Here is a 10,806-nt window from a genome sequence, read left to right as displayed (position 1 = left end):
GGGGCGGGGCTCTGCGAGGCGGGGCGGGGTCGCGAGCCTAGGTACGGCCCTGGACCCGGCCTCGGGCGGGGCTGGGGCCGTGGCAGGAAGCCGGAAGCAGCCGCGGCCCCAGCTCGGGAGACATGGCTGGCGTTAAAGGTACATCCTAGGTTCCTAGCTCGCTAGTCCTGCGGTGGGGTCGCCGCCTTGGCTCTGGGCTAATCCTGGAGCTGCGCCTTTAGCGCGTGGGCTGGAAACGGCCTCCCCAGATGTGCCATCATTTTCTCCTTTCCCGGTGGGAAGGAGTTCCCTTGCTCTCTTCGCTCCTTGGGGTACGGGTGGAGGCGTGTTTTGGGGAACCTCAGCCTTTTTCTGCTACTAGTCCTCACTCTTTCACCCGGCGTGTCCGGGTCGCTGCAGGCGAAGCCCTCGCCTGGAGCATTCCTTCCCTGGGAATCACCGGCTACCCCGGGTGGGGCATCACCTCCCGGATTGCTTCCCAGTTCCTCGGGAAGCAGTTCCGACCCCCTCCTCTGCCTGGTTTTAAACTGGGCTTTCACTTCCCGTCATGTTCACCCTAACGCCTCTCCCCGCTTTTCCTGCCACTTTGCCGAGTTTCCTACTTTTTCCAGACGAGCCACTGTCTCCAGTGTTCTCGGCATTAGAACCCTTACATCTGTCGTGTCGTGTAAATTGATTTTTACAATTGGGCAGAGTTGGCTGCAGGCGGGTGTCTGCGAAAAGCACCCTGAAATGCTGTATTTGTCTTAATTGTACAGAGTAGATTAGGTGGGATTTTATCGTTACTTTCATCAGTGTTTATTCCTTTATGGGCAGACAGGAAGGTGGTGTTTGTATAGTACTTAAAAAAAAATGTAGTTTATTTACAATATCGTGTTAATTTCAGGTGTACAGCACAACAATTCAGACACACACACACACACGTATATACTTCAGATTCTCTTCCCTTATAGGTTATTACAAAATATTGAATATAGTTCCCTATGCTATACAGTAGGTCTTTGTGCAGTGGGCTTCCCTGGTGGCTTAGACGGTAAACTGTCTGCTTGCAATGTGTGAGACCTGGGTTCGATCCCTGGGTCTGGAAGATCCTCTGGAGCAGGAAATGGCAACGCACTCCAGTACTCTTGTCTGGAAAATTTCATGGGCTGAGAAGCCTAGTAGGGTACAGTCCATGGGATCACAAAGAGTCGGACACGACTGAGCAACTTCACTTTGTGCAGTGAGTGTTTTTGCATGGGACAGTTGATTTTTAAAAAGGGGGTACCAAGAACACCAGTTCCCTCATCTGTGCACCTTCAGAATGAAGGGGAATGCCAGCAGTGGGAGAGGTTATTGGAAGGCTTCCTTAGGTGGTAGGACCCACCCCATTAGATGTCTAATCTTTTGAATAGAGTAGGATAACTTGTTTCCATGTTGGAGCTCCTGTCCTTGAAATTTGTACACAAAGATCTTCCCTCTCTAGTTAATCAACATATGCTGTAAACATGCATACGGGTATATTTGTACACATGCATGTGTTTGCTATGACATTTATCTGAGTGTGTAAACTGTTAGCAGACATTTTAAAATTACTTCTGGTGGACTTTTATAATTGGCATTAATTTAGTAAACATGATTTACTTGGACAGTGTGCATTTTGTAATATTCCATCTGAAGCCAGTGCAGAAAACCGATAAGAAGTAGCACCACTGCGCTTTGTTTAGTCGTGTCCGGAAGCTATCAAATAATAATGTTTATGTGTGAATGTGTTAGAAATTGCACTGTAGTTAAAAAAAAAAGAAGATAGGGTATGAAATAGAAAAGGACTAAGGAAGTTTTTTACATATAACTTAAAGAAGGACTGCTGTGTGCCTGAGGCTTGGGATCAGTTATTGTGTGACAGGGCTGGAAATAATTGTGTTACTGTTTAAATGTCTAAGGTGTGCTCAGATACAGTGTGAGGACCAAGATGGTATTGCAGGCTGACTGTATCCCCCAAATAAATACATTCAAGTTCCAACTCCCCAGTGTCTGTGAATTTGACCTTATTTGGAAATAGGGTCTTTGCAGATATAATCAAGTTAGGATGATATCGGATTAGCTGGACTCTAACCCAATGACTCGGAGAAGGCAGTGGCACCACACTCCAGTACTCTTGCCTGGAAAATCCATGGATGGAAGAGCCTGGTAGGCTGCAGTCCATGGGGTCGCGAGGAGTCGGACACAACTGAGTGACTTCACTTTCACTTTCATTCATTGGAGAAGGAAATGGCAACCCACTCCAGTGTTCTTGCCTGGAGAATCCCAGGGACGGGGGAGCCTGGTGGGCTGCTGTCTATGGGGTCGCACAGAGTCGGACATGACTGAAGCGACTTAGCAGCAGCAGCCGCAGCAACCCAATGACTAGTGTCCTTGTAAGAAAAGGGAAATTGAGACATGGATAAATATAGGGAGAACACCATAGGAGGACAGAGGCAGAACTTGGAATGATGCAACTGTGAGCTAGAGAGGACCAGAGATGGCAGTCAACTGCCACTAGTTAAAAAGAGGCAAGGAAGGATTCTTCCCTTAGAGTCTTCAGAGGGAGCAGATGTCCTTTCTAGATATGAGAGAGTAAATTTCTGTTCTTCTAAGCCACCCAGTTTGTGATGCATTTTTAATAGCAGGTCTAGGAAACTAATACAGATGGCATTACCAAACCCTGCTCCAGGGAGGAAGAGGACCAGTCTCCCGAAAGAGGCATTCCTTGCTCTGAATCTAAAAGGATCAATAAGACTTCACCTGGCAAAGGACTGGGGTAAGGGCAGAGTTGATTCTAATGGAGAGAACATGTGAGACGGGGCAGAGGTGCGCCTCCAGTGCTAGAACAGCTCATAGGCTGTGAAAGCAACTGTGCAGGTGACACCAGCTTTGTATGTTCGAGAGGTCACCGTCTGCTGTGCGGAGGAGAGATTGGAAGAGGCATGAGGTGAAGGCGGGCCTGAGATGACAAGGGTCTGCACACAGATGATAAGGGGCTGAGGGCACGAGAGAAGAGGTGGTTGTCTTAATCCTTTAAGGCTGCTAGGACAAAAATACCATAAGCTGGGTGGCTTAAATAACGTTTATTTCTTAGTTTGAAATGCTGGGTTCTCCACAATCAAGGTGCCAGCAGATTTGTTGTCTGGTGAAGGCTTGCTTCCTGGTTCCTGGACAGATATCTTTTTGCTGTGTCCCCACACAACAGAAGGGGTTAGGAAGCTCTGTGGAGTCCCTTTACAAGGGTCCTAATCCTGTCGTGATCTAATCACCTCCTACCACCATCTCACTGGATGTTAAAATTTAATATATGAATTTGGGGAGTGGGGACATAATCACTTAGTCTTTTGCAGTGGGTTTGAGTGAGGTCTGGGAGATTGAGTCACCCTGACTTACTGATTTTCTAGAAAATGGAGTGTAGGGCTGGTGTTAATCTTTCAAGATAGAACCTTGGAAAGGAAGAAGTGTGTGTTTGGGAGGAGAAGGGGAGATGTTTCAGTTTTACATATGTTGAAGTTGAGTTCTATGTTGACTACCCAGAGAAATCCAGATTGGAGTTGGAGGTGCAGGCTGAGTTCTTCGGAGTTACTTCAAACTGCAGCATTAGATGTAGCTGGGTCCTTGTGGTACCAGGGAGCTTTGTGTTGAATGCAGTGTCCCAGCAAGAGTGTGGAGTGATAGGTGAATTTGGATTTCTGGTTAGCTCCAAGTTTAAGAGATGGCTGAGGATGCAATTCCTGAAAAAGAAAAGGAGGTAAAGAGCATCAATTGGAGATACAGTTGTGAACTTTGAGTGATTGATGTCCCAGAACAGAAGGAAGAGGTCTATGGTTCATAGCTCTGAATGGTCTTCTGTAGGACAGAATGGTGCAGGTGGTTAGGCACAGGCAGGGGACAGAACCAATGAGGAAAAGATCATCTGTAGTGAAACAATATGGGAAAAGTTACTTTTGTCCATTTTTTTCCCCCCAAAAGTGACATGTACTAAATGGAAAAATAGATAAAACTGATAGTCCGTCCTTGTCCTCTAACATCTGTATACTCCTAGATGTTTTTAAAAATCACCTAGGTATCTTTCTATAAAAGTCTCCCCAGATTGTCTCTTAAAGTAAAAGGAAGCAATCAAAATGTTAATTGGTTTACCTAGTGACTAATTTTGAGTATTATGGATTTTTTTTCAGAGGAGTACTCAGGTAATTCAGTATCCTCTGCTTGTGATTGCTACCTTTACCGAAGACCATTGCTAAAATGAGCATATAGTTACATCAGTATTTGCTTACTGAGCGCCTGCCTTTGCCAATCACTTTATATACATTATCTCATTTGAGTCCCATAAACTCCCTAATAAGTTGGCATCATTATTCCCATTTTACGGCTGAATAATCCGGTTTAAGGAGGTTCAGCTTCTACCACAGTCACACAACCAGTCAGTGACAGAGTTACCAACATGAACCCATGTTGGTGACCCAGAGCAGCACAAGATTTTTTAAACAATTCTGTTATTCTCACTCAGCAGTGGACAAAGCAAACACATTTCTACCTCCTCAAAGATTAGTGTCCAACAGATGCAGGGAATCGATATTCAGGGGTTACTAGTTGGGAAGAATTTTCTATGAAGACATGAAAGTAATCTTCAAATACTTGAAGCCCTGTGGTATGGGGAGGCACAGTGATCAAAGGGTTTATATTACAGGGAGACCGTTTGGGGGTACAGTTTAAGGAAAGAGGGTTTTCAGCATTTGAAAACTGTCAGAATGAAATATCTGCCTCAGGAGAAAGTGAGTTTCCCTTCACTGGTATTTTATCAACTGGCTGTCTGGCCTCTTAGTATGGGTGTTAGGGAATTCATACATTAGACAGGGGCTGAGTACTGGAAAGGCTTGAGCTCTTTCTCCACCTGAAGACTTAAGAGTAGCAGACATAGGCTATTTGCTAGTCAAATGTAACATCAACCAATGAAATAAGTAAATCTCTTTCAATGAAATAAGCAGTTTTTTTTGTTAAAAAATTTAAAATTGAGGTATCATTCACATATCAAAAATTAGCCTTTTTAAAGTGTAAAATTCTTTACACTCTAAAAATTCTTTAAGTGGTTTTTAATATATACACAAGGTTGTACAACCATTACTACTTTCTAATTTCAGGACATTTCATCCATCCCAGAAGAATCCTTCTCCATTCCTCTCCCCCTCCCCCAGTCCCTGATAACCATTGGAACCTATAACTCTTGATTTTATTTTTCCCAGCTCTTGTGGCCTTATCTTTCAGTGGGGCTATTGGGCTGACTTTTCTGATGCTGGGATGTGCCTTAGAGGATTATGGGTAAGTTATTTCAGAAAGAACTATTCTTTTTATATCTTTGTCACTATTAGTATGGGTGTTAGAGAGTTTGGTCAATTTAGCACCAAGCTCTAATGAATGAATTAATGAAGCCCAAATTACAAACCCAGTCCCTTAGTTAGTTGTATTTGTACAGAGAAAAGCTCTTTTCAAAATTGATGTGTTCATTTAATGAGAATTTATTGAAGACTTCCTCTGGACCAGCTGAGGATACAAGAATGATGAGACACAATCCTGTCCTCAGGGAGCTTGCAGTTCTAGTTATGAGTGAGAGATGGGCAGGCAGTCCAGTCAGGAGAGATGTGTACAAAGTACAGTGAGAGCTTCGAGAAAGGGAACCCGAGTTTCCCTGGTAAAGTCAGGGAGGACTGCATAGAAGAGGTTGTCCTTAACCTGAGATTTTGTGGATAAATAAGTTTATCAGGTCAATGAGTCAGGAGAGGGCATTCCAGAGGAAGTATTTAAGAAATAGAAAAGCTAATGTGGCTACAGATGAAGCGAATGAGGGAAGATGGCACGGAATGAATGGAAGAAGTTGGCCAGATCATGTGAGGTTTTGTAGTCCAGGGCAAGGAATCTTGAGTTTTACTCCAAGAAATGGAAAGGTTTCCAACCTGCGCACACTCAGATAATTTCTCCTGAATGAACATGTGCAAGGCACTGTGCTGTGTTCTATATGGAAAGCAAAGATGACTAAGTTAGGATTCTGTCCCTAAAGAAACTACAGCTCAGTAACACAGAAAACCATGAAGATTCTAGACTTTACATTGTGTCATTGTTTTTTAACACAGTATAAGCTGTCTGCATATTAATGTACTGGTAATTTTTAATCATCACTACTACTCAGCTGTTCCTGGAAAATAATCATCCCATGCACTAATGTTGACAACTGAATAAATGATTGTTGACCTAGACATTTAAAATAATATAAACTTTGAAACAGCAGTGTATCTTTAATTACGATGTGACTAACTCTTCCTTCTGGATTTCTCCTGGGTCCACCAACAGCGTTTACTGGCCCTTGTTTGTCCTGGTTTTCCACGCCATCTCTCCCATCCCCCATTTCATTGCCAAACGAGCAACATATGACTCCGATGCGACAAGTAGTGCCTGTCGGGAACTGGCTTATTTTTTCACTACAGGAATTGTTGTTTCTGCCTTTGGATTTCCTGTTATTCTTGCTCGTGTGTCTGTGGTAAGTCTTGTTGTCTATTGTTTTGCCCAGCTATCGCCGAGGTTACTTCACAGGCCTGTGTCTGGAACCACAGTTTCATTTCCACTGCTTAGACTTAATACTCAAAGCCAGACATATTTTTAGTTTCTGTATTCCCCTGATTTAGATCTACCTATCAGTATCTTGCGCATACTTTCAGAATGCTTTCTTTGTTCCTCTTGAGATTTTTAGCCAGACCAAGTGATTTCTTGCTTTTTCTGTTGTAAGCTATTTTCTGGAATTATTCTGAAATCCTTGCCTCTTCTTGTAGGGCAATCTAGAGTCTCATGTAGCAATACTTTTCTAGTTCCAAAATAAATGTCAAAAGGGGTCCTGGTCACCTAATTCCAGTGTGTGTATGTGTGTGTGTGGTGGCGGGGGGTGGGGGTGGGGTTGTTCCCTATACCATTAAGGAGCAATTCTTCCACACCAGGTGAGTATCCTACAATTCGGCTCAAGTCTGATTCCATCTACCTGGAGACAGCAACAGATGCTACTGGTTCAGGGCTCAGTCCCACAAGACTACCTCCCTCTTCAGATGCCAATCACAAGTCCAGGTTGTTACCCATGCTTCTGACTGACTGGCAATAAATCAGAGGTTTCCACCATAAAAATAGTCACTCTCATCACTTACGAAGTTGCAAGGATTTTAGAAGCTCTTTGCAGAATATGGGGACTGATCAAATATATATTTTTTAATATAAATCACAACATCATACCCAATTCTTCTCCTGCAAATAGGATCATGGACATAATTCTCAACACAAGAGTTACATATTGAGGGAAAACTATATAGCTACTGGAAGATACAGTGAGTAATATGACATCTTCATATTGTCAATGAGAAAATTAATGACTCACTCACTCAATCAAAGAAATAGAAAATTTTATTTCCCCCAACCTGAGGATCATACCCTGGGAGATGACTGTTCCTTCTGTAAGAGATCAAACCACAGCTACGTAAGTTTTAGAGACAAATGGTTATATGTCAGATGGCATACTATTGGCCATTTACACAATCCAGATTGGCATGTATAAAGTGAGCAGTGGGTCATCATGGCCCACTACATCATTAAGAAGGAAGATTATCTCCTAAGCAGTTATGACGTTTATGAGATTAGGAAGGAATGTTAAGAAGCAATGTTATCTCCTAAGGAGGTCTGGTTAATACAGATGCAAAGTACACAAAGGGGAGGGAGGAGGCCTGAACAAGAAGAGAAAATTTTATGTTTAAGTTTTTCTTGTCTTGCCATAAATATGCACTTTATTTAATCAGTATCCAATATAAAGATTTTATCTCCAAAATACACATTATGGGAATAATTTATTCAGTTCTTTGATATTCACTGTCTTCCATACTGTTTGCTTTTATTTCCCCAATTACATACTGTTTCAATTTCATGAGACTTATTTGGGACATTGAATATCAGACCTACACAAGTGCTATTTATTCATACAGTAAACAGAGCATATGCTATTTGTAGGGCACTCGGAATAAGAACTAGATACTGTCTCTGTTCTCAAAAGAGAACAGAAATTAGCCTGATGGGTAAGTATAGTATAAGTGTACTATATGTGGTCATTAAAACATGATCAGAATGCCATAGGTGCACCAAGAAGCGAGAAATTACCTCTGGTATTTGGTGTGGCTTCTATGGATAAATACTATTTTGATTAAAGTAGAAAAGACAATCATATGGAATGGTTCTCAAATGCAAAAATGAAATGTATGGACTAAAGAGTAGTCCGAAATGATGGAGCAAAAAGGGAGAGGTTGAGATTGAGGCTAGAAAGGCTGGGGAAGCCTGACTGGGGAAGGTCTGGAATGCCAGGCCAGTTTGAACTCTTTTTAGATAACAGAAGCATGGAAGGTTTTTCAGTGTAAGATTGTCATGATCTTATCCCTCTTGTGCTTTAGACTAGTACTTCTTAAATTTTTCTCTAAGGATTTCTATTTTTACCTTTCAAATGCTGCATCATGTTTTATGAAAAAATTTTCACTGATGTTCTCCGCTTGTTAAAACAAAATTATGCCCACTAGAGGGTAGTCTCATCCCCAACTGTGCCTCTGGAAAACCATCTGCCACGCTGGAAAGCTCTTTTTAGTTGCATCCTGAGTATTATTTAAAATCTTTTGCCTGGAAAAGAAACAACTCAGTCTGTAACTCTCTAATTCCTATTTTCATGAAAAAAGGCAATCTATCCAGGACTTCCAGTAACCAATATTGTAATTGGACCCTTTCTAATCTTGCTTTGTGTATTTTACTGAGGGCAGTCATTGTCTCATGAAAACACGTAGAGAAGTATGTCTAATGGGGAAAATGTTAAGGATGATACCAGACTTAATTAACAAGCGTCACAAAGTGATTGGACTAATTACTGAATTGTTCACTGTCTCCTGCCTATTACATTGTTAAGCTTTTTAGCAGTTTTATTTAGTATTTCATTGGTTGTTTCTGACGCAGAAAATAATATGTTTGCAAAGAGTACAGTATAAAGTAAAGATTTAATCCTCTTTTTAATCCTCTTGTGTTTCAGATCAAATGGGGAGCCTGTGGCCTGGTGCTGGCAGGCAATGCAGTGATTTTCCTTACAATTCAAGGTTTCTTCCTTGTATTTGGAAGAGGAGATGATTTTAGCTGGGAGCAGTGGTAGCCCGTGCTTTATCCTGACAAAATGCATTTAATTTCTTAGAATCCATGCTGTATGTATATGTGTGCACATGTGGCCTTTTACTATGAAATTTAATACGCTGGTTTTTTATACCTTTGTAATCATGTAATCACTTTAAGGAGGACTACATGGGGAAAAGGTTAGTTTTATTCCCAACGAGTAGACTTCTCCATTCACTCAAGTTGAGTTATGTTGTTCAGCTGTTCATATAGTCATAGTATGGTGCTGTCAGAAAATACATTAATGTACATTTCCCACTCAGTGTGCCACATCTCCAACTGCAGCCCAGGGATGTGCTTGGGTGGGTCCATAACACTGGGGTTATCTCAGCTCTCCTCAGGACTTCCAACATATACTCGTGGCCCAGAGAGAAGGAGGTGGCCCCCTCTTTGTGTTGCAGACTCTTGCTTCTCAAAGTGTGGTCCATAGGAGCTTAACTACAAATGCAGAACCTGTGGCCCCAGCCCCAACCCAGCGCGCTTTGGTGAGATCCCAAGTGAATCCTATGCACATGAAAGTTTGAGAAGCATGTTCATGAAGAAATAAGCATTGCCGTCCCCTTGGCGGAACCACTTAGCCTGTGTGGGCATTAGCGGCTTGTAAAAGCTGTTTCCCCTTCCCCTCATGTTGAGGCCTAGTTCAGATTCTCCGTGATGTTTGTGCAGTGTCCAAACCTATAATTTATAGGCTGTTCCTCAGGTTTGTGAAGTGTTCTCAATAGCGAACAGCCATGGCTTCACATTGTCTGAAAAGCAAATGCTGTCTTCACAGTGGAGGGGAACAGAGCCCCTGCTGGGAGACAGTGGATGGAGGCTGGACTGGAGCTGTCCCCTGCTTCAACAGGATGGGGAGGAGTGGACAAGTAATACTGTTTAATTTCCCTTTATAGTCTGACATTTCTCCCCGGTTATTTCCCTGTGCTGTTTCCCCCCACCTTCACCAGTCCCCCTAAGCCCCCCAAAACACACTCCCAGCAGTTCTGATTGGCCCGCACTTCTTTATGGCTCAGCTTCTCCTTTCTACAGAGACATGGAGCCAAGTAAGCAAGCAGAGGGTGAGCTGCTTAATTGTATTTACATGTGATGTACTTATTGTCCTCCATGTCCTATAGGGCTTTTAATAACACTTTATGCTAGTTTTAAATGAATCATTGAGAATGTGATGCTAGGTTCTGTAATCACAGTTTTTCTAGCTCAACTTTTGTCCAAGACCTATCGAGAAAAGGGATTATTGGAACTAGAACCACTTGATTAGAATATAAGCAATGATTTTAAAGCATTATTAATGTGTGATAACTGACATACATTCAAAACACTGAAACCTTGATGTTTGTAACCCCTTTGTATTCTGGAATGATGTTGGGATCAGAAGAGTGATACCTAAAATGATAATGTGCAGTGATATTTAGCCTTGTGCGTGATTTTGTGTTTTCAATGTACTGTGTACTTACAGAATTGTTAAAGTTGTTATTTCCGATATTTATACTAGAAAAATTGTATAGACACTTTATGATTTTAACCAGCATTTTTAATAACATTTGCACTTACTGTATTGTAATAAACTTCACTTTTAACACAAAA

At 42.1% G+C, this 10,806-nt stretch overlaps 1 protein-coding gene across 2 annotated transcripts; it reads left to right on the top strand.

The window, feature by feature from the left end:
* Positions 1 to 10,806, top strand: LEPROT. 2 transcript variants are annotated; one of them, XM_006058913.3, is made up of 4 exons: positions 1 to 138; positions 5,247 to 5,322; positions 6,349 to 6,535; positions 9,092 to 10,806. In XM_006058913.3, exons 1-4 carry the CDS (start codon positions 123 to 125, stop codon positions 9,206 to 9,208), a joined length of 396 nt encoding a protein of 131 aa, XP_006058975.2. In that variant the 5' UTR covers positions 1 to 122; the 3' UTR covers positions 9,209 to 10,806. The 2 variants fall into 2 exon arrangements, with proteins under 2 accessions (XP_006058975.2, XP_006058974.2); XM_006058912.3 differs by lacking the exon at positions 1 to 138 and adding an exon at positions 2,649 to 2,779.

This window comes from Bubalus bubalis, chromosome 6, assembly GCF_019923935.1.
Source record: "Bubalus bubalis isolate 160015118507 breed Murrah chromosome 6, NDDB_SH_1, whole genome shotgun sequence".
NCBI lineage: Eukaryota > Metazoa > Chordata > Mammalia > Artiodactyla > Bovidae > Bubalus > Bubalus bubalis.
This window is presented reverse-complemented; position numbering and strand designations above follow the sequence as displayed.

Excerpts from the sequence above, each read along its gene's own strand:
- LEPROT (XM_006058912.3), top strand. The coding sequence starts at position 2,668 with ATGGCATTACCAAACCCTGCTCCAGGGAGGAAGAGGACCAGTCTCCCG. Across the intron at positions 2,780-5,246 it reads TCACCTGGCAAAGGACTGGG|CTCTTGTGGCCTTATCTTTC; the intron begins GTAAGGGCAGAG and ends TATTTTTCCCAG. Across the intron at positions 5,323-6,348 it reads TGTGCCTTAGAGGATTATGG|CGTTTACTGGCCCTTGTTTG; the intron begins GTAAGTTATTTC and ends GTCCACCAACAG.